Raw genomic sequence first — 23,227 nt, 5'->3', positions numbered from 1 at the left:
AAACATAGGTATACAAGTATCTAAGTTCCTGCTTTCAGTTATTTTGAACATCTATGTCAAAGCGGAATTGCTTGATCACATGGTTATACTATGTTTAACTTTTTGAGGAATCATCAAACTGTTTTTCCAAAAAGTCTGGACTATTTAACGTTGCCATGAGCAATGCATAGGGTTTCCATTTCTCCACATCTGCCAACAATTACTTTCCTTTTTTTATATATAATAGCCATCCTAGTAGGTATTACGTTTTATTCTCATTTCCCTAAAGACGAGCGATGTTGAGCACTCTTTCATATGCTTATCCACAATTTGTACAGTTGGCCTTCCATATATGTGGACTCCATCTATGGATTCAACCAACCATGAATTGGAAATATTCCAAAACAAATTTCATCTGTACTGAACATGTACAGACTTTTTGCCATTATTCCCTAAACAATACAACACTATTTAGATTTACATTGTATTAGGTATTATAAGTGATCTAGAGATGACTTAGTCATCTCTAGGATGACACAGGAGGATGTGCATAGTTTATATGCAAATACTGCATCATTTTGTATAAGGAACTTGAGTATCCATGGATTTTGGTACCCAGGGGGTCCTGAAACAAATCCCCCACAGATACCAAGTGGATAGTTATTCTCTTGGAATGTATCTTCTTTGAAGAAATGTCTATTCAAGTCCTTTGCCCTTTTTTGAACTGAACTGTTTGGGGTTTTTTTGTTCTTGTAGTTCTTTATATATTTTAGATATTAATCCTTTATCAGATATATGAGTTGCAACTATTTTCTCTCATTCTGTGAATTTTCACTTGCATGGTGCTTTTAACTCTTGAAAATTATTTCCTTTATTATTTATGTGTATCCTGATCTCTTGCCCTCGTGATCCGCCCGTCTCGGCCTCCCAAAGTGCTGGGATTACAGGCGTGAGCCACTGTGCCCGGCCATTTATGTGTATCTCAAAAACAACCTTGTAGGATGTATACCGTCTCCACTTCACAGAGAAGAAAACTGAAATCCAATCAAAGATAGCACACTCCAAAGACTGCTCCGAAGACAGCACAATAACAAACTTTTAGTTGTTATTGCTATTAGTGTCATCCCTTTGAATAATAGAGAGTAACAGAAGCTGCTTCAAAAAGGTATAGGACTGGTGGGAAAATAAGAGAGCAGACCCCCAACAGAGGTTGCGAGCAGAGCCAGGGATCACAGTTTTATCTGCCCTCGGTACGCTGATTTCCAAAACCCAGCCTCATATTCCACACTCCAAAGTGCACTGCCAGGTGGACCCACTCCCGCCCCCACAATCCGACACCAGGCCACTTCCTGCCACTTCCGCCCCGCCTCCAGTCCGCAGCTATACAGCTAGCGCATGCGCTGTAGGCGGATTTGCGCGCCAGTCCCCCGGGTGAGCCTGCACACGGTGCTTCCGGCGCGGAATGAACTTCCACAAACCCCGGCGCTTGTTGATGACGTAACTTCCGGTTGATGTGCTGAGTCGGAAGTGGGAACCTTTCGGCGGCTGAGATTCTGTCGTGTCGTCGCTGCTGGCCCTTCAGGCTCTGGTAAGACAGGCAATAGCTTCAGGGGACGGGGTCATTGACTTTGCATTGTGATATTTTCTGCTAGTCCAATGCCACTTAATGCCTGTTCACTCTTATCTTCTCCAAATTCCTTCTCCTGTGCTTTCCTAACCAGGCACCTTCTCTTTCTTGAACTTCGACCCTGTCTGATTTGGAACCCCTTACAGTGCCCCAGCTTCTGATGTCTCTCTGTACATTTCTGTCCCCATCTTTACCAAGCCCCTCCTGGACAGGCCGGAGCGCTATCATTGCATTATCTTTGACTTACTTTCTCTAGAACGTGCCCCAGGCGGGTGGATCTCCCTCCTTCCTGCGAATCCCTTATGGAACATGGAAGGATCAAATATGAAGAATAGATAACAAATAGGCAGATGCCAAGAAGATAAGATTAATCGCGAGTCGTAAGCAAACCAGTTGAATGTATACGTCAGGGTGTTGACATTTCTTAAGGCAGGTGATGAGTTCACCTCAGAAAACTCTTGGGTCACTCTGCTTCATGTTTCCTTGGGTTTGGAAGACACTTCTAAAATTGAGTGACCATGGCTCATGACCTTATATTTGATGAGCCTTCCCTTTAGGTTCAGTTGTATGCCCTGAGAGCAAGCATGTGTTTAGTCTCGCTGTCATTTACTGTTTTGGCGTCACGTGGAAGCCCACCTGCGATAAAATGGGATCCAAGAAGGACTGCTGTCTGCTTTTTGACTTGACATCCTTCTAGGTTGCAGATAGATGTGTTGATGGAATTTTGTTGCCACATTCGTCTGGCCTGATAGTGTTAGGTGAAACATGCAACAACGAAAATTGTTTTTTAATTTATATTTTAAATTGATATTTTAATTTCTATTTTAAAATGATATATGTATTATTTACCAGGGCACAGACCTTATGGGAGGATACGATTTGATAGAGCTTGATTTTGACAATCCCAGTTTTACAAAGTGTTCCAGATATTTCTGTTTAAAAACAATACCGGCCGGGCGCGGTGGCTCATGCCTGTAATCCCAGCACTTTGGGAGGCCAAGGCGGGCGGATCACGAGGTCAGGAGATCGAGACCATCCTGGCTAACACGGTGAAACCCCGTGTCTACTAAAAATACAAAACATTAGCCGGGCGTGGTGGCGGGCGCCTGTAGTCCCAGCTACTCGGGAGGCTGAGGCAGGAGAATGGCGTGAACCCGGGAGGCGGAGCTTGCAGTGAGCCGAGATTGTGCCACTGCACTCCAGCCTGGGCGACAGAGCAAGACTCCATCTCAAAAAAAAAAAAAAACCAAGTCTGATGTTAACACAGTTGTGTGTTCATGAGAGCTGACAATGGTCTTAAAGGATTAGTGGTACTATTCATAAACAAAGCTTGAATCAGGAGGAGGTGACAGAATTTTGTAGGACAGCTATTATAGATATAGATCTTTGCAGCAGGTATATCAGAGTGAAACTTGTTTTCAAGGAGGACATATTTTAAAAGAATCAAATCCAAAAGCTTCTAAGGATTGGTAGTTGTACCATCCCAAAGTGTCTGACAACAGGATAGTGTTGTATCTCTGTATGGTGTTGAAAATAGGAAAAAATATGCATACATATATATGTGTGTATATATGCACACACACACGTGTATATATATACACATACATATACACATATATATGTGTGTGTGTGTGTATATATATATATATATTTTTTTTTTGTGGGGGGGACAGAGTCTGACTGTGTCGCCCAGGCTCTGCTCTGGAGTGCAGTGGCATGATCTCAGCTCATGGCAACCTCCATCTCCCAGTTTAAAGTGATTCTCCTGCCTCAGCCTCCCAAGTAACTGGGATTACAGCCTGGCTAAGGCGTGGTGGTGTGCGCCTGTAATCACTTTTAGTAGGGTTTCACCACATTGGCCAGGCTGGTCTCAAACTTCTGACTTCAAGTAATCTGTCCACCTTGGCCTCCCAAAGTGCTGGAATTACAGGCATGACATATTGCACCCGGCCCTGAAAATAGGAGATTATAAATCCCGAGTGACATTATTGAATATTAAACAAAATATTTAGGTTTCATTTTATCAGACCTTTAGAGTGGGTGATTATCTAGGTACTCTTATTTACTTTGGTAAGTGCATTGAACAAATCTAAAGTTTGTACACAGATTTGACGTACCTGTGAAAAAGATGAGCTTAGTGAAAGGTAGGTGAGAACCTTTTTGTTTTTCACAGATAGTACAGATGACAACAGAGACTTATTTCCATCCACCATTCTACACATGCCAAGATACCAAAGAACCAGCGTCTAGCCTGGTAGCTTGACCTTCCACTGCAACCTAAGACAAGTAGTAAAGCCCTTACCTTGAAGTAGGATCATGGTCACGGTGATGCTGTTGATTACAAGGAGTTCAGAAAGAACTACGTGTAAGATTGAAGCCATTCAATAACTACTTATTTAGGATTGTGTGATTGTGATGTATAATGCTAGACACAGAAGAGAGAATAATCAGATATGAACATGTAATCAGAAGAGCTTACAGCCTAGCAATGCAGAAGATCTGCTTAGAAATACAATGCAGAAAGTTTAAACTCCTAGTAAAAGTAGAGGTAAAATGTAGAAAGCTAGCTTCTTTATACAGTGCAACAGTATAGTATGGAGAAAGAAGGAAGTAATGCAATTTATGGTGATAAATTCTTCTTGTTTATCTTGGTAGTCTTTTTTTTTTTTTTTTTTTTTTGAGACAGTTTCCCTCTGTTGCCTAGGCTGGAGTGCAGTGGCATGATCTTGGCTCACTGCGACCTCTGCCTCCCAGGTTCAAGCCATTCTCCTGCCTCAGCCTCCTGAGTAGCTGGGATTACAGGTGCACGCCACCACACCTGGCTACATTTTTTTGTGTTTTTAGTAGAGATGGGGTTTCACCATGTTGGTCAGGCTGGTCTCGAACTCCTAACCTCATGATCTGCCCGCCTTGGCCTCCCAAAGTGCTGGGATTATAGGCATGAGCCACTGTGCCCGGCCTTCTTGATAGTCTTAAGAGCTTCTCTGTCATATGTGCTGTATTCCTGGCTTTCAGCTTTCTTTCTGCTTATGTGTTGCAGGTGATGCATGTCCTTTGTAATAATCTGGCCACTTTTCAGTTGTGTTTTAAAAAACATCAAACTGGTTTAGGCACTTAGGTAAATTTTATTGGTTTTTATAACTGAAAAGTCCAGACTTCTCTTTCCATCTCTCAATTCTATTTTCTAGTGTATGTTGCCTTAGTTTTAGGCTAGGCCTTTTCTAAATGGTGTAAAGATGGCAACTCTAACTTACCAGCCTAGCAACTCAAGCAGGAAAAAACTCACTTTTCTGTAGGTTCAACTGAAGTCATGAAGCTGGTATTCATTGACTCTGTTAGGCCTCCATAGTGTCTTTTGCCCACTCCTGGATCAATTGCTTTGGCCGGAAAATGCTGTATTCTTTTTAGCCCAGCCAGACTTGTATGTTCATTCCTGGGGCTAGTGGGTGAAGTCAACCCCTTCTGAACTGGTCAACCTCTTCTGGATTGAGTGGAGTGGATACCCAAAGGAAAAAATGAATGTGATGTTTTAGAGAGAAAAATAACAAAAGCTCAGTATACTTTTTAAAAATACCTCTGGAATTTGAGGTATTTTAGGATGGAAGTAGAAGGGTGGTCAGCTAACAATAAGACAATTCTTGGTGGTTTTACATTTACTAGAGGAAATAATTAAACCTATGCAGTAATTACATGGGGAAAAGCCCCCTCATTAATTTCAATACTAAATATGGTATCTTTCCCTTTTTACATTATTAAGCTTGACTAAAATATACATAGCAGGCTGGGCACGGTGGCTCACGCCTGTAATCCCAGCACTTTGGGAGGCCGAGATGGGTGGATCACGAGGTCAGGAGATCAAGACCATCCTGGCTAACATGGTGAAACCCTGTCTCTACTAAAAAATACAAAAAATTAGCCAGGCGAGGTGGCGGGCGCCTGTAGTCCCAGCTGCTCGGGAGGCTGAGGCAGGAGAATGGCGTAAACCCGGGAGGCGGAGCTTGCAGCGAGCTGAGGTCCGGCCACTGCACTCCAGCCTGGGCGACAGAGCGAGACTCCGTCTCAAATAAATAAATAAAATATACATAGCAAAAAATAAACTACAGAAGGCTAAGTGCAGTGACTCATGCCTATAATCCCAGCACTTTGGGAGGCCAAGGTGGGAGGATCACTTGAGGTCAGGAGTTCAAGACCAGCCTGGCCAACATGATGATACCCCATCTCTACTAAAAATCCAAATAACAGTTAAATTCCTTGAAGTAAAGCTTTGAGCTGCACTGAGAGGAGACTAGACTGCCTAAGTCATTACAGCTAATTAGCCGTTAGCTCTTGTGTGGAAAAAATGGCAGAGGAGCATGAAGCAGGTGCTGAAGATGCCTCAGAATTGTCAAGAAATGTTATAAATCATCTCTTTTTCTGGTAAATAAGGGTAACTTTTTCGACCACATTAGTTTTGGGGGTTTTTTTTGGTTTTTTGTTTTTTTTTTTGAGACGAAGCCTCGCTCTGTCACCCAGGTTGAAGTGCAGTGGTGTGATCTCGGCTCTCTGCAACCTCTGCCTCCTGAGTTCAAGCAATTCTCCTGCCTCAGCCTCCCACCTCCCAAGTAGCTGGGATTACAGGCACCTGCCAGCCACCACACCCGGCTAATTTTCGTGTTTTAGTAGAGATGGGGTTTCACCATGTTGGCCAGGCTGGTCTTGAACTCCTGACCTCAGGTGATCCACCTGCCTCAGCCTCCCAAGGTACTGGGATTGCAGGCATGAGCCACTGCACCTGGCCCACATTAACTTTTGTTAATATGATCCTGTGAGGAGTCTTGCCTCAATAAACTAAAGGTAGATCAAATGTTCTTTTTTTCTTCCTTTATACCCCTACCCCCGCTATTTCTAAGGTCTCTGTCCTTGTAGCAGTTCAAGATCCTTGTGAGCAGAACATTCATACCCTTTGTCTCTTCCCACCCTTTTCAGAGTTGTATTTAATATTTCTATGTCATGGCTTTAAAATTTCAGAAAGGGGAGAAAGCCTTTCAGGGAGCGCTGCTTATTCTTTTGTGCCACTGAGTTCCCTTGGTCTCGAATGAGGAAATGTAATCAGAAGAGTGTGAATGCAGGCTCAGTCAGCTCTACTAAACACCTTTGAGGTATATATATTTCATATTACACAGTAGACCTGACCGTTGAAATTTGTGTTTCTTCAGTATTATTTTAAGAAATCAGGTAAACAGTGAAGGTTAGATATAGCATGAAGCAAAGACCATTTAATTTTTAATGGAAGAAATATCAGTATTTTTAAGCCTAGAAATAAATAGATTGCTTAATCTATGTTAAAAACCCACAACATACAGCTAAACTGCTTCCAGACCTGATTGCCAGAGTCCAAATCTAAGACATGGCTTTTACTTAATTTATATGTAGCTGAGGAATTTTCAGCCCCAGCCCCAAGTCGTAGAAGTGCCTTGTCCTCACCCCAGTGAATGAGAACTAGACTGCCAGCTTAATAATTCTTGGGAAACCCATAATTCTTATCTTATTATTTTTCAGTGCCACATTGTTATTACAATTAATAGGTGAGTTCTCTCTTTGACTTCAATAATTCTTTCCACTTAACCTATTTTCTTAAAGGTATAGCAAATGAAAGCATATCAACAGATAAATGCGGCCGGGCGCGGTGGCTCAAGCCTGTAATCCCAGCACTTTGGGAGGCCGAGATGGGCGGATCACGAGGTCAGGAGATCGAGACCATCCTGGCTAACACGGTGAAACCCCGTCTCTACTAAAAAATACAAAAAAAACTAGCCGGGCGAGGTGGCGGGCGCCTGTAGTCCCAGCTACTCGGGAGGCTGAGGCAGGAGAATGGCGTAAACCCGGGAGGCGGAGCTTGCAGTGAGCTGAGATCCGGCCACTGCACTCCAGCCTGGGCGACAGAGCGAGACTCCGTCTCAAAAAAAAAAAAAAAAAAAAAAAAAACAGATAAATGCATTCCAGCTGAACATGTTTTAGACTTTTTAGTTTTAGCTATCCCCAAATCAAGCCAACGAGTCCAGCTGGTAGGTTTGTAACCATTTTGCCAAAAACATCTTGAGTTTGGGGACAGGAATTGGAAAATCTTAACCCAAAGTCTTTTTAAATGTGTTGTATTTGAGAAATGGGAAAAGAAACAACCACGGGTATATTACAGCTATTGTGTTATCTGCCCTCTTGTGTCTCATACCTGTCCTTTGAACAGCCCCTCCCCCTAGGTCTGGATGGAGGATACCTTAAAGTGAAATGACAGACCAGGAGAATAACAACAACATCTCAAGTAACCCCTTTGCTGCTCTTTTTGGCTCCCTGGCTGATGCCAAACAGTTTGCGGCAATCCAAAAAGAGCAGCTGAAGCAACAATCTGGTAAGTAGAGGAGCCAATAGCAGGAGATAAGATGACCTAGAATGGGGTCTTCCCAAATTACGTTTCTTTGAGTCCTTAATTGCAATTGGAATTTAAGTTTGGGACAAAAGTTGGTTTTTGTTTGTTTGTTTAGAGCAGAAATTGGGGTTTTTTGTTTGTTCATTTTTGTTGTTGGTTTTGTTTTGAGTCCCTCCCCTCCCCTGTCCTCTCCACTGTGCAAAAAGAGACCAGATAACAGGTGGTTCCATAGTAACAGATGCCAGTTGTGATCCCAAAGCTGTCAGGCTGTTTTCTTTAAAAGAAAAAAAAAATCACCGAGTAAAAGCTATTTAAATAAATGTTTTTAACATAGGACACTGAGGTGGTAAGTGTAGGTGTAGAAAGCAAGTCATGTGCAGCTATAGAAAGTAGATGTAAAAGGAAGAACTATAAAAGCTTTTTTGACCTGTAGGCAAATGAGACTTGTTCTTAAGCTCAGCACTTCAAAGGCCCTCCCAAGCAAAGTGCTTCTTCTATTCCAGTGAGTGGCATCGTTTGTAGCTTAGTCCTGCTAGGACAGACTTTTAAAAAATCTGATCCTTAGCCTTACTGTGAAAAAAATCAGAATAACATCTCACTAATCAGAAAAAATGGTTTTCTTTCTGGGACCAAATTTAAAATCAAGTCCAGCTTCCTCCTATAAGGAGCATATACACTAGAAGAATTAGGATTTTTCTCAAATATGTTAGTCTTCTGGAGATATTCACAATCTTTCAAACCAGAAATTGCTCCCCTTCTCTCTCTGAAAAGAATAATAGTGTTTTTCTTTTGAGAGAAGGAGAAGTGTTTGCATTTTCCCTTTGTTTATTTTTTTAAAAAAACATTCAGGTGCATAGCTGACTTTTGGCCTTTCAGAAAGGGCTGAAGAAAAAAGAGGTAAAAGCAAGACAGATGAGTGATTGATGCAAGGGAAAAACAAAGTCAATGTTGATTTTTTTTTAACATGATATTTTCAGTCTCTGAAATCTCTCCCAGAATTCTATGATACAGGCCCAGAATGGGAAACTGGTTTAGAAGATTGTAGGGGAGAAAGCAGAGTGAAAAATAGGAAAAATAAGGAATGAGAAAGTATGATTTATGAGTATGTGGCTGAGGGAAATTTTGCCAAACAGATTCTTAGCTTCTGTCACCATTGGAGGTCAGAGAAGAACTCAACAGTATAGCAGCTGAGCAACAGAACGCTTGTCCTTCTGGCTATAAACAGACATAAATCTGGCTAGAGTTGGAAGCATTGCAGGCACATGCCCTTCTGTTACTATTTTGGCACCTCTTCATCTTAGTTTGTTTACACTGAGTTTATCATGCCACCAGAGCCAACCTGTTTCCACTAGCAATTAGTACTTTGCCAAAACCTTTGGCTTCCTATATTGAGCTTATACTCACCACACTGAAACAACTCTTACTTAGAGAGTTTTACCTGGACTTTCAGAGTAACCATTCTGTCAATAGAGAAAAGTAGATACAGACTCATATGTGGCATATAGTGAATCACATTACTTTTATGTAGTCATTCAACATGAATGATGGGGCCGGGCACAGTGGCTCGCGCCTGTAATCCCAGCTCTTTGTGAGGCCTAGGTGGGCAGATCACTGGAGGTCAGGAGTTCGAGACCAGCCTGGCCAACATGACAAAACCCCATCTCTACTAAAGATAAAAATTAGCCGGGCGTGATGGCAGGCGCCTATAATCCCAGCGTTTTGGGAGGCCGAGGTGGGCGGATCGCCTGAGGTCAGGAGTTTGAGATCAGGCTGGCCAACATGGTAAAACCCCATCTCTGCTAAAATTACTAAAATTAGCCAGGTGTGGTGGTGGGCGCCTGTAGACCCAACTACTTGGCTGAGGCAGGAGAATCGCTTGAACCTGGGAGGCGGAGGTTGCAGTGAGCCAAGATCACACCACTGCACTCCAGCCTGGGCGACAGAGTGAGACTCCATCTCAAAAAAAAAAAAAAAAAAAATCAAAGGATGGGAGCAGATTTTGAGGACAGAAATTTTTTTAAAAAAATAAAAATAAAAATAGAAGGAATTTCATCAATAAGAAAAGAGGAACAAGAAAGAAAAAAAAGGTACAAAAGATGTGACAGACAACTTATAACCAAATGATTAAAAAATTTATTATCGGCCGGGCGCGGTGGCTCAAGCCTGTAATCTCAGCACTTTGGGAGGCCGAGACGGGCGGATCACGAGGTCAGGAGATCGAGACCATCCTGGCTGACACGGTGAAACCCCGTCTCTACTTTAAAAATACAAAAAACTAGCCGGGCGAGGTGGCGGGCGCCTGTAGTCCCAGCTACTCAGGAGGCTGAGGCAGGAGAATGGCCGGAACCCGGGAGGCGGAGCTTGCAGTGAGCTGAGATCCGGCCACTGCACTCCAGCCTGGGCGGCAGAGCGAGACTCTGTCTCAATAAATAAATAAATAAATAAATAAATAAATAAATAATTTATTATCATCAATCATTAGAGAAATGCCAATTAAAACAACCATTAAATAGTTTTTTTACCTATAAAATGTGTGACGATTCAAACAGGCACTCTCTTATATACTGTTGGGTTTGCATGCAAATCAGAACAGTTTGAGGGTAACTTGGTAGTAAATGTTAACTTTTTTTTTTTTTGAGATGAAGTCTCGCTCTGTCACCCAGGCTGGAGGGCAGTGGCACAATCTCGGCTCACTGCAACCTCTGCCTCCCGGGTTTAAGTGATTCTGCTGCCTCAGCCTCCCAAGTAGCTGGGACTACAGGTGTGTGCCACCATACCTGGCTAATTTTTTGTATTTTTTAGTAGAGATAGGGTTTCACCATGTTAGCCAGGATGGTCTCAATCTCCTGACCTCGTGATCCGCCCACCTTGGCCTCCCAAAGTGCTGGGATTATAGGCGTGAGCCACCGTGCCTGGCAGTAAATGTTAACTTTTTAAATGTTCGAGCTCTTTGATCTAGCAGTTCTGCTACTGTGAATTTATCCTGTAGAAATACTCATACAAGTAAACAAAAAGAGTTAAGTTGTATTCAGTGCAGTATTTAAAATCATGAAATATTAGAAACAACCCTATTGTTCATCAGTTGGAAAGTAGCTACTTAAATCACAGGGCATGCAAGAGATGTGATACAATACAGCCATTAAAAAGAATGAGGTAGGCCTCTAAATGACCTAACAAGGAAAGGCGTTGGTGCTGATTAAGAGGCAAGCTGAAAACAGCTATGTATAGTGTCCCATTTTTTAAAAAAATTTAAAAGATAGTAATGAATATTAGCACCAGAATAGAAAAAAATTCTTGAACAGTGTTAAGTATCTTTAGGGAATTGGTTCAGGAGACTTTCTCTACTATATTTTTCTGTACAGTTAAGAACTATTAAAACAAATGTGATCTCTTAAAATCAGGGAGAAAAGCCATACATTTAAAATAATTAAAGGCATTTTGATCTATTAGGTAATTCTTTGTTCACTAGGATTCTGTAAAGAAGATAACATATTGCTATTTCTGGCAGTGTGGAGTATAATTATGGATAGAAATAAAACTTTTGCTTTGTAAAATGTGGTAGGATTTATAGCCAGGAATTTCAAAACCCTATACTTAACTTCCCTGACTTGAGATGTTCACTAATTAGATGATTAGCTTGTTTTACATCCAAAATTGTCATCCTCTTGGTTACATTTATTATTTTTGGTAGTATGCTTGATTCTCTCTTAAAGAAAGGGGTGTAACATTTAACAGTATACATTTTCTGGCAGATGAACTCCCAGCTAGCCCAGATGACTCGGATAATAGCGTGTCAGAGAGCCTGGATGAATTCGATTACTCTGTGGCTGAGATTAGCCGCTCCTTCCGATCACAGCAAGAAATATGTGAGCAACTCAACATCAATCACATGATCCAAAGGATCTTCCTTATTACTCTGGACAACAGTGAGTTACAAACTTGTAGCCAATATCTTCATGATTCTACCCTTCCTATTTGAACTTGGGCTAGGGGCTTGCTCTTAGAAGCCGATTACAGCTAATGGTTAGATACAAACCTACTCACTGCACTCCCTGAAACTCAGGTTTTATATTTCAATGAAGCTTTTGGTATGATCTAAAAACAGTATTTAGACACAGATCTGTTGTTCCCGTTTCAATACTGACTGCACTATATAGCTACTTGCCTTTACTACCTTAAAAGGGACATGGAATGGTAGCCAAACTGATTTCCTTCTCAGAGGTAACCTAAATTTTCAGATGGGAGCCCTCAGAGGCATCAGAGAGTGTTTGCCCTCTGTGCCCTGTCTGTGGTTAAACCCCAAGGTTGGTACTAATGTCTGGGATTTACTCTTTAAATGTCATGATGCTAGGTTTATAACAAATCCCTTTCTCTGTGACTAGAAGGGAAAAAAAACGATTTGAATCTTTAGATGTTGCTTTGTGTATCAGGATCATTCTGGTATTCCTGAGTCAGATTTGCAGTTCAAGAGTGATGCTGTCAAGATCAGTTGTCTGTATAAGACAAAAGCATAATCCTTAACCTATCATATTAAAACCATTTCCCAGGTGATCCCAGCTTGAAGAGCGGGAATGGCATCCCCAGCCGTTGTGTGTATTTGGAAGAAATGGCAGTAGAGCTAGAAGATCAAGACTGGCTCGATATGAGCAACGTTGAGCAGGTAATATTCTTATGTTCCTAATGTGTACCCTTAGCAAAAATTAGCTATGCACCTGAACTCTGCTCACTGTTCTCCAACTTATGCTTGTGTCCATATGTCCATCCCTCTCTCTTTTTTTTTTTTTTTTTTTTTTTTTTTTTGCCAGTAGAAGGCCAATTAACCTGGATGTGCATCTCTAACATTGTGGTGTTCCTCTTTTGGAATCTTTTTATCTACCATGGCCACGTGTCCAAATCTACCCATCCTCTAAGAACCAGTTAAAATGCCTTCTTAATTACAAAGCCTTGGACAGGCACATTGACTCACGCCTGTAATCCCAGTACTTTTGGAGGCCGAGGCAGGTGGATCACGAGGTTGGGAGATCGAGACCATCCTGGCTAACACAGTGAAACCCCATCTCTACTAAAAATACAAAAAATTAGCTGGGCATGGTGGTGGGTGCTTGTAGTCCCAGCTACTTGGGAGGCTGAGGCAGGAGAATGGTTTAGACCCAGGAGGTGGGGGTTGCAATGAGCCGAGATCACATCACTGCACTCCAGCCTGGACAACCGAGCAAGACTATCTCAAAAAAAAAAAAAAAAAAAATTACAAAACCTTGCCAAATAAAAGTGTTACTTCCTTCTCTGGGTACCTAGAATAATCAGCCTCTGAATCTCTTATGGGAATTGTCACTTCCTATCTCATGTTGCAGCTTTCTTATGTACCTGTCTTATCTCCCCTATTAAACTTAAGTTCTTAAGGACAAGGCTCATCACTTTTTCTTCTTTATATCCTTTCTATCTTAGTCTGTTTTGTGTTGCTATAAAAGAATACCTGTGACTGGGCACAGTGGCTCACACCTGTAATCCCATCACTTTGGGAGGATCTCTTCAGGCCAAGAGTTACCAGCCCTGGCAACACAACAAGACCATGTTTCTACAAAAAATACAAAGAATTAACTGGCTGTGATGGCATGTACCTGAAGTCCCAGCTACTCAGGAGGCTGAGGTGGGAGGATTGCTTGAGCCTGAGAGGCAGAGGCTGCAGTGAGCCTCTGCACTCCAGCCTAAGCGACAGAGTAAGAAAGACCCGTCTACAGAAAGAAAAAAAAAAGAACACCCAAACAGTAATTTATAAAGAAAGGTTTCTTTAGCTCACAGTTCTGCAGGCTGAGAAGTTTCAGGGCATGTCCCTGGCCGCTGGTGAGGGCTTTTGTGCTGCCTCACAGCGTGGTAGAGGAAGTTAGCAAAGGACACATACGATGAGGACACATGCAAAGAGGAGAAAACCTGAGAGGTGTCCTGGCTTAATAAGAACCCACTCTGGAGGGAATTTATCCATTCCTATGAGAATTAATCCAGTCTTGTGAGAGCAAGAACTCATTCACCACCTTGAGAATAGCACCAAGCAGTTCATGAGGGATCCGCTTCCATACCCAGACACCTCCCGCTAGCCCCACCTCCAACAGTGCCACATGGAAATCAAATTTCAACATGAATTTTGTTGGAGACAAACTTGTAAACCACAGCACTTTAAAAAAACAGTGCATTGTACCTTGCAGGTGCCTGAGTAACATTAAAAGAATAAAAGTTTGGTAGGAAAGACAGTTGACACCTTGCAGTTTAACTTCACATTTAGAGTATCTTTATATAAGTCTGAATGAGACCAACAATCACACAGAATAGTAGATTTCACATTTAAGTTTAATCACTGATCTCAGCACCATTCGACAAATAGTCTTTTAATGCCAACTCTATGCTGGGGCTATACTAGACACTTGAGGCTTAGTTTAGGATAACTTTATATATACCATAATTTTCTAATATTTTCTTAAGTGAAAAGATACAGGGCCCTTTTTTTCTCCTTCACTCTACATTCAAATCTGTGATTCTTGCTAATAACCTGTATCAGAATTACCTTTTACATCTTAACGTTCTAAGATTAATTTTGCAATAGTTTAGTATTTTTGTTTGTTTTTCTTTATAGGCCCTCTTCGCTCGCTTATTACTTCAAGATCCAGGCAACCACTTAATTAACATGACTTCTTCTACAACGCTAAATCTCTCTGCTGATCGAGATGCAGGGGAGAGGCACATTTTTTGTTACCTTTACTCCTGCTTCCAGAGAGCCAAGGAAGAGGTAAAGGAATAATCCCCATTGAATACTATATTGTCCTCTTGGATATGACTTTAGCATGTAGGCCAGAGTTGGATCAGTCTTTATATCAATTTATGTATGTCATAGTATGTCTAGAACTGAATATCAGGGACAGTAAAGCTTTTATATCAATTTATATATGTCATAGTATGTTTAGAACACTGGATATCAGATGCACTAAAGCTTTAGTCTCTGCTTTCTGTATGTTGGGGTCCACCCTTCTCCCCAATTAACTAGTGCCTCCTATTCTCTCTAAAACCTCTTTAGAAATCACATCCTTAAAAAAGTCTCATGAGGCTGGGCACAGTGGCTCACTCCTGTAATCCCAGCACTTTGGGAGGCCAAGGCAGGTGGATCACATGAGGCCAGGAGTTCAAGATCAGCCTGGCCAATGTGGCAAAACCTTTTCTCTACTAAAAATACAAAAAGTAGCCAGGCGTGGTGGCACACGTTTATAATCGCAGCTATTCAGGAGGCTGAGGCAGGAGAATCACATGAACCTGGGAGGTGGAGGAGGCAGTGAGCTGAGATCACACCACTGCACTCCAGCCTGGGTGACAGAGCGAGACTCCGTCTCAAAAAACAGAAAAGGACTCATGAATTCATTTCCACTGAGATGTAAATATTAGAGTAGGCTAAGCCTGACATTTCCAGGATTGGAATTTTAAATAGGCAGATAGATGATTCCTTAAGCCAAGGATTGAATCTCTAATTAATTTTCAAGCATCCACAGGAGACCAGTCTATCTCTTCTATTCTATTCACTGTGTCTACTTTCATTCCAGATTAGAGTTAGACTATTCGCTCTTTTCTTCATGCTGTTTGCAGATTACCAAAGTTCCAGAGAACCTGCTACCCTTTGCAGTGCAGTGCAGAAACCTCACTGTGTCTAATACCCGAACAGTTCTTCTCACCCCCGAGATCTATGTTGACCAAAACATCCATGAGCAACTGGTAGATTTGATGTTAGAAGCCATCCAGGGAGCCCGTGAGTACATGAGCAAAATCTGTAAGCTTCTACATTTTGATTTTCAGATTTAAAATTTCACTAATTGCATTAGAAAGTCTCAGAGCCATTATGGTTCTGGTACAGATTAAGGAAGAGGGCTCACATACTGATCTTTGAGGTTGAGTACCAGTAGAATAAAGCCGGGCATGGTAGCACACCCTTGTAGTCCCATCTACTCTGGAGGCTGAGGCAGAAGGATTCCTTGAGCCCAGGAGTTTGAGGCTGTAGTGTGTTATAATCACACCTGTGAATAGCCACTACACTCCAGGCTGGGCAAAAAAGCAAGACCCCCATCTCTTAAAAAAAAAAAAAAAGAATTATTGAAAGTAAAGAACTATAGTGTAAAGGCGTATAAAAATTCTTGTGCCCTCCTTTCTCTCTCATTTGTCTTCTGTTAGATTTTGAAGATGTAACTGAGTTTCTGGAAGAGGTCATTGAAGCCTTGATATTGGATGAGGAAGTTCGAACATTTCCAGAAGTCATGATTCCAGTGTTTGATGTTTTATTGGGCCGAATAAAAGATCTCGAGCTCTGTCAGATCCTTTTGTATGCATATCTGGATATTCTTCTCTATTTCACTAGGCAAAAAGATATGGCAAAGGTAGGTCTGAAAGATGATATATATTCAGTTGAGCTAGATGTGTAATACACTATGCTTCCCTATCCTGAAGACACTGTAATATTACCTATAAAATAAGAAAAAGATAGCTTGGTTGTTGTATCAACTTAACTGTTTTGAGGCCCTCTCACCATGCAGACGAATAAGCAGGACTTGTCTTGTCTTACAGGTTTTTGTAGAATACATTCAGCCCAAGGACCCTACCAATGGGCAAATGTACCAGAAGACCTTGCTGGGAGTAATTCTGAATATCTCCTGCTTATTAAAGACTCCGGGTGTTGTAGAAAATCATGGCTACTTTTTGAATCCATCTCGTTCCAGCCCCCAGGAGATCAAAGTACAGGAGGCCAACATCCATCAGGTGGAACTGTTTACCAGGGCATCCCAGCCCCCGACCTTAAAATACTTTTCTCAGAAAGCAGATACAGATAAGGCCGCTCAAGCCTCTCTGGGAAAGCAAATTGATCTAGTTGGCTTTTACATCACATAAATAAATTAAAGCTGGGCGTGGTAGCTCAAGCCTGTAATCCCAGCACTTTGGAGGCCAAGGTGGGAGGATCACTTGAGCCCAGGAGTTCAATTTGAAACCAGCCTGGGCAACACAGTGAGACCCCCATCTCTACAAAAAAATACAAAACTTAGCTGGGCATGGTGGCAAGCATCTGTCGTCCCAGCTACTCGGGAGGCTGAGGTGGGAGGATCACTTGAGCCTGGGAGGTCAAGACTTCAGGAAGCCATGATTGCATCATCGCGCTCCAGCCTGGATGACAGAATGAGACTCTGTCTCAAAAAAAAAAAAAAAAAAATGCCCTCCTTTTAGCATATGCTAAGAGCAGAGGATAAACCTTTGTGTGGGTTAAGAATGAGCTGCTGCTACTCCTTACCCTTTGCTGTAGCACTGCTACAGCTACTTCCCTGCAACCCTCATTTTTCTCACTGAGCTATACCTTTAGCTCTGAAAACCTTTTGACTGAACTCTAGCTTATAAACCCAGTTTTTCTTCCTTTTCCTGTCTAACCTATGCCCTCTCTATTTGGGCTTCTTCACATAAATTATAGTAGAGGTCTGGCCAACATGAGGCATTTAAATGATTGAATTGGGGATTTAAGTTTCTTATTTATTAGTTTATTAAGTCTCCTATTCATTAATCATTACAACTCTCTAAGGCAGGGCATGGCAAACTAGCAGTGGCCAAATCTGGCCTGCCGCCTGTTTTTATAAATAAAGTTTTATTGAACATAGTCATGCCCATTAGTATATGTATTGTTTGTGGTTTGAATTCATGCTACAGTGATAGAGTTGAATAATTGCCTCAGACACTGTACGGTAAGTAATGCCAGAAATCTTTATCATCTAGCCCTTTGCAGAAAAAATTTACAGACCTATGCTCTAATACTATGTAATGCCATCTACGGTTCGGCAGCTGATCAGAAAATCTCTTATAAGTGCCCAGAAATATATTTTAAAATCAAATTAGGGGATAAGGCGCAGAGAGTGAGGGGAAAGATTAGGATTAGCATATTTTTAGAAACTGCCAATTGCTAAGGTTTGGGAATAAAAAATACTAGGATTGTGAAACTGGAACGTTCTGTGGTTGTGTTTTCTGGTTGAACAGTTCATGGCTCAGTTCCACGAAAAGATCTACCAGATGCTGAAGAACTTACTCCAGCTCTCTCCAGAAACCAAACACTGTATCTTGTCCTGGCTTGGAAACTGTTTGCATGCAAATGCAGGCCGCACCAAGATTTGGGCCAATCAGATGCCAGAAATCTTTTTCCAAATGTATGCCTCGGATGCCTTCTTTCTGAATCTGGGTGCTGCTCTCCTGAAGCTATGCCAGCCATTTTGCAAACCCAGATCCTCTCGGCTCCTCACCTTTAATCCCACATACTGTGCCCTCAAGGAGTTGAACGATGAAGAACGAAAAATTAAAAATGTACACATGAGAGGTAGGGGAGAACCAGGCTTCTCAAAACCGTGTGTGTGTGTGTGTGTGTGTGTGTGTGTATATAATGTGTAAAGCATTCACTCCCTTATCCTTTCTCACGGAGTTCCTTTCTCAAAAAAAGATGAGGCAGAAACAAGAGCTATTTAGATTTTTTTTTTTTTGAGATAGAGTCTCACTCTGTCACTCAGGCTATAGTGCAGTGGCGCTATCTCGGCTCACTGCAATCTCTGTCTCCCGTGTTCAAGCAATTCTCCTGCCTCAGCCTTCTGAGTAGCTGGGACTACAGGTGCGTGCCACCACGCCCAGCTAATGTTTTGTGTTTTTATTAGAGATGGGGTTTCACCATGTTGGCCAGGATAGTCTTGATCTCTTGACCTCATGATCCACCCGCCTCAGCCTCTCAAAGTGCTGGGATTACAGGCGTGAGCCACTGTGCCCGGCCAGAATTTTTTAACGACAGATTTTTGAGAAGAGAAAAAAAACACCTGGTAGCTTTTAAATGTTGTACTTTAGTGAGACCTTCTCTCTGGATTTGGCAGCCTTGCATGTTCATTCATTCATACATCATAAAAACGAATAAAGCAGAGTCCTCATCCTTTTTGAACTCAGGCTCCAGAAGGCAGATATATTAACGATAATTATAATATGGTATAGGGCTAAGCTGTGTGAGCACAGAGGAGGGAGTAAACAATTCTGCAGAAGTTGGAGGTCTTCGTAGCTGAGTCTTGAGAGACAAGTTAGGTTTTACCAGGCAAAGAAGCAAGAGGATCCCTTTATACAGAGAGAAAAGCGAGTGTAAAGGTATAAAACTATGGAAAGTCTTGACTAAGAAATGGTGAGAGGCTCAATGTGGCTAGGGCAAGGGGTAGATGGGGTTCAGTTGGGGAGGAAATGGGTCAAGGGAGGAAGATAGTTGGGGCTGGATTGGAGAAAACAGTACAGAGAAATGAAAAGAAAATAAATGACTCATAATCCTACCACTCTAAGTGAAATCACTCTTAATTTTGGTATATTTCATTCCAGTTTTATAATTCTAATTGTAAACATGATAACTGCTCAAAAGCAAATAATCAAATTCAGAAAAACACAAAATAAATACAAATGATCTATTGCCTATCACTTGAAACAATCTATAGTATTATTCCTTTTAATTTTTGGTGATTTCATGGTCAAGTGAAAAAGCTTTAACTGTATTTCTGTAGACGGTGAGAAGCCAAAAGATATATTTAGACAAAGAACTAATATGACAAGAAATGTTTTTAAGAAGATACCACTGCTAACAGTATGGAAATTGAATGAGTGTAAGAGGAGACTGGAGACCAAGATGGATGTCTGTGACAAGACATTTACCCTTGTTTTGTCTTTTTTTTGTTTTTTTAACCTCTTTGAGGTTTGGACAAAGAAACCTGTTTGATCCCAGCTGTGCAGGAGCCAAAGTTTCCACAGAACTACAACCTTGTAACAGAGAACCTTGCCCTGACAGAGTATACCTTGTACTTGGGATTTCACAGGTAACTCCTCTGATGTCATTAGGAAAAAACAGTTGAGTTGTGTTGATAACCAGAAGGTAGAAATTGAGTCTTTGGCCAGGCACAGAAGCTCACATCTTTAATCTCAGCATTTTGGGAGGCCAAGGCAGAAGGATTGCTTGAGGCCAGAAGTTTAAGACCACTAACCTGGGCAAGAAAGACCCCCATCTCTACCAAAAAAAAAAAAAAAAAATCGCCAGGCATGGTGGCATATGCTTGTAGTCCTAGCTGCTCCAGAGGCTGAGGCAGGAGGATTGCTCTAGCCAAGGAGTTGGAGGCCACAGTGAGCTATGATTGTGCAACTGTACTCCATCCTGGGTGACAGAGTGATAACCTGTCTCTTAAAAAAAAAAAAGAGAGAGGGAGGGAGAGTCTTAGAGATATAATCTGAGCTTATTCTAAAGGCTTACATTAAAATCTAATAGAAAAGGGGCATTGTATGAATTTATTTGTGTTTCATGAATCAGCTTTGTCCAGATTTCTTAAATTTGTTTTTAACTTTTATTGTTGTTGAGATGGATTTTCGCTCTTGTCACCTTGGTTGGAGTACAGTGGCGCATTCTCTGCTCACTGCAACCTCCACCTCCTGGGTTCAAGCAATTCTTCTGCCTCATCCTCCCAAGTAGCTGGGATTACAGGCATGCACCACCATGCCCAGCTGATTTTGTATTTTTTTAGTAGAGATGGGGTTTCGCCGTGTTGGCCGGGCTGGTCTCGAACTCCTGACCTCAGGTGATCCACCCACCTTGGCCTCCCAAAGTGCTGGGATTACAGGCATAAGCCACTGTGCCTGACCTGTTTTTAACTTTTGACCTGTTAAACTTTAAAAATTAAATTGCTGTCTTTCTGTTATGATCTGGGAAAGTGGAATTGTTTTCATTTTATATTGCACTTTCTGCTCTTAAATTTTCATTACTGGCCAGGTGTGGTGGCTCATGCCTGTAATCCTTAGCACTTGGGGAGGCCAAGGCAGGCCGATCACTTGAGCCCAGGAGTTTGAGAGCAGCCTGGGCAACATGGCAAAACCCCGTCTCTACAAAATATACAAGAATTAGCTGGGCATGGTGGCATGTGCCTGTAGTGTCAGCTAATCATGAGGCTGAGGTGGGAGGATCTCTTGAGCCCGGAATGTTGAGACTGCAGTGAGCTGAGATTGCACCACTGTGCTCCAGCCTGGGCAACATAGTGAAACCCTGTCTCAAAAAAAAAAAAAAATCCATTACTACTCCTGGTGATAAAAGATGAAGTTTGGCCAGGCGCAGTGGCTCACACCTGTAATCCCAACACTTTGGGAGGCTGAGGCGGGCAGATCACAAGGTCAGGAGATTAAGACCATCCTGGCTAACACAGTGAAACCCCATCTCTACTAAAAATACAAAAAATTAGCCTGGCTTGGTGGCACGTGCCTGTAGTCCCAGCTACTCAGGAGGGTTGGGGTTAGGGTTAGGGTTGAAGAAGGAGAATTGCTTGAACCTGGGAGGCGGAAGTTGCAGTGAGCCGAGATCGTGGCACTGCACTCCAGCCTGGACAACAGAATGGAAATCTATCTCAAAAAAAAATACTTAATTAATTTTTTTTAAAAAAAGACCAAGTTCTAACTCTACAGAGAGACAAAAATGGCAAAAATTATGGAAATGTTTATAAGGGAGTCTGATGAGATCAATAGGACCACAAAAGACATTAGATAAAGAAGATTCTAGAAATGTGAAGATTTTAGAACTAGAATGTATGACTTCCAAAAACAGTTCTGGTTCTGGCTGTTCATTATTCTGTAATTTGTTTTCCGCTGATTTAGCTGATTATGACAGGTATAAGTAGAGGGAGAAAACAGCAACGCAGTCATAGAAAGGGACACTAGGAATAGCAATTTTTAATACCTTCTCAAGATACCTGAATTGATGCAGAGCATTTTTCAAAACTACCCAGTCAACACATTGCTGGAGGAATGAAATTATATCTTTAGAGAGAAATCTCCATCATAGACAGATAAAAGTTCAGCATGTGCTTAACCTGCTCAACTGCCTAGGTTCAAACAAAAAATGAATATCATCTAGTTTCCCAATATTAACTAGCCAAGACATTATCTACAGAGCCAAAGGAAATGATTTTGGACCATTATCCGTAACTTTGAATTATGTGTCTTCCTTTCAGTAGAGAATATTAGGCTGACCTTTTCTGAAGAATAATTTAATTTAATATTGAACAACAGAGTGCTGGAAGCTGCTCTTAGATTGCATCTCAGGTGGCTACTAGTTTATATGTGGTCATTATTAATCTAGAGTCCCTTTTCACCAGCTTAGTTTTCTACTAACCGAAGATAGACTATCCATATAACCCCATCAAAGTATGATCATTGCATCAAAGTATGATCATTGCCCTCATGTGATGTAAAACTATCCTGCTGGGCTTCTTGTACTTTGCCTAATAATTATTTATTTTATGTAGTAACAGCCCATTCTACACCCTACTCAACCAAGCTGCCTTTCTTTGGATAGTGCATTTCAGCTGAAGGCTGCTAACTATTTGCAATTAGCTTCGATTATGTTGAATACTTGGCAACATTTTCCCATTGCTGTGCACCCTGCCTGTGTCCTGTCAAAAACTTTTGTGAGTGCCCTCTGTGTCATTGCAACTGCAACTCCCTACTATCCTTAAAGAGAAGACTAGATAAATAATTGAGGTGGTTTTTTTTGGTTTTTTGTTTGGTTTTTGTGTGTGTGTGTGACTTTCTGTTTTCCCTGACCCAATCTCTTCTGCTTTCTTGGGGGCAGGTTGCATGATCAGATGGTAAAAATCAACCAAAATCTGCATCGGCTGCAGGTTGCCTGGCGGGATGCTCAGCAGAGTTCTAGCCCTGCTGCTGACAATCTTCGTGAGCAGTTTGAACGATTGATGACCATCTATCTTTCTACCAAGACTGCCATGACAGAGCCACAAATGCTACAAAACTGCCTAAACTTGCAGGTGTCCATGGCTGTTCTACTGGTTCAGCTGGCCATAGGCAATGAGGGCTCACAACCAATAGAGCTAACCTTTCCTTTGCCAGATGGCTACAGCTCTTTGGCTTATGTGCCAGGTAAGCAGGCTTTCCCTTGGGAATGTCCTATTTATAGCCTTCTGAGTTTAACTGGATCAGTTTGGAAGTTTAATCCTCAAAATACCCTTTCTTCATTATCATTCAGTTGCTTTCGGAGAAACAACTCAAACTTAGATAATATCTACTGGTCAAAGTATTGGGTGACTAACAATTTGTTCCTCAACCTTGTGTCCCCACTGCTGTGCATATCAGAAAATCATCTTCAAAGGATTAAGTGTAAT

The 23,227-nt window shown here is 41.7% G+C and overlaps 1 protein-coding gene across 8 annotated transcripts in view; it reads left to right on the top strand.

Moving 5' to 3' along the window:
• Positions 1-1,441: 1,441 nt before the first annotated feature.
• Positions 1,442-23,227, top strand: part of UBE4A (ubiquitination factor E4A) — a 40,785-nt gene continuing 18,999 nt past the window's right edge. Inside the window, exons 1-14 of one of the 8 annotated variants that reach the window (XM_031652916.1) lie at positions 1,466-1,567; positions 3,780-3,971; positions 6,614-6,744; positions 7,145-7,170; positions 7,830-7,991; positions 11,762-11,935; positions 12,557-12,669; positions 14,635-14,787; positions 15,633-15,813; positions 16,212-16,414; positions 16,602-16,793; positions 18,048-18,381; positions 19,771-19,891; positions 22,681-22,985. In XM_031652916.1, coding sequence (XP_031508776.1) covers positions 7,871-7,991; positions 11,762-11,935; positions 12,557-12,669; positions 14,635-14,787; positions 15,633-15,813; positions 16,212-16,414; positions 16,602-16,793; positions 18,048-18,381; positions 19,771-19,891; positions 22,681-22,985 — 1,897 coding nt within the window. In that variant the 5' untranslated portion in view covers positions 1,466-1,567; positions 3,780-3,971; positions 6,614-6,744; positions 7,145-7,170; positions 7,830-7,870. Of the gene's footprint in view, positions 1,568-3,779; positions 3,972-6,613; positions 6,745-7,144; positions 7,171-7,829; positions 7,992-11,761; positions 11,936-12,556; positions 12,670-14,634; positions 14,788-15,632; positions 15,814-16,211; positions 16,415-16,601; positions 16,794-18,047; positions 18,382-19,770; positions 19,892-22,680; positions 22,986-23,227 lie in introns of all 8 variants that reach the window. The other 7 variants (XM_031652915.1, XM_031652918.1, XM_031652919.1 and 4 more) reach the window with 7 other exon arrangements.

The sequence above is a fragment of the Papio anubis genome, chromosome 12, assembly GCF_008728515.1.
Source record: "Papio anubis isolate 15944 chromosome 12, Panubis1.0, whole genome shotgun sequence".
NCBI lineage: Eukaryota > Metazoa > Chordata > Mammalia > Primates > Cercopithecidae > Papio > Papio anubis.
Note: the sequence above shows the minus strand (reverse complement) of the source record. Positions and strands in the feature narration are given on the sequence as shown.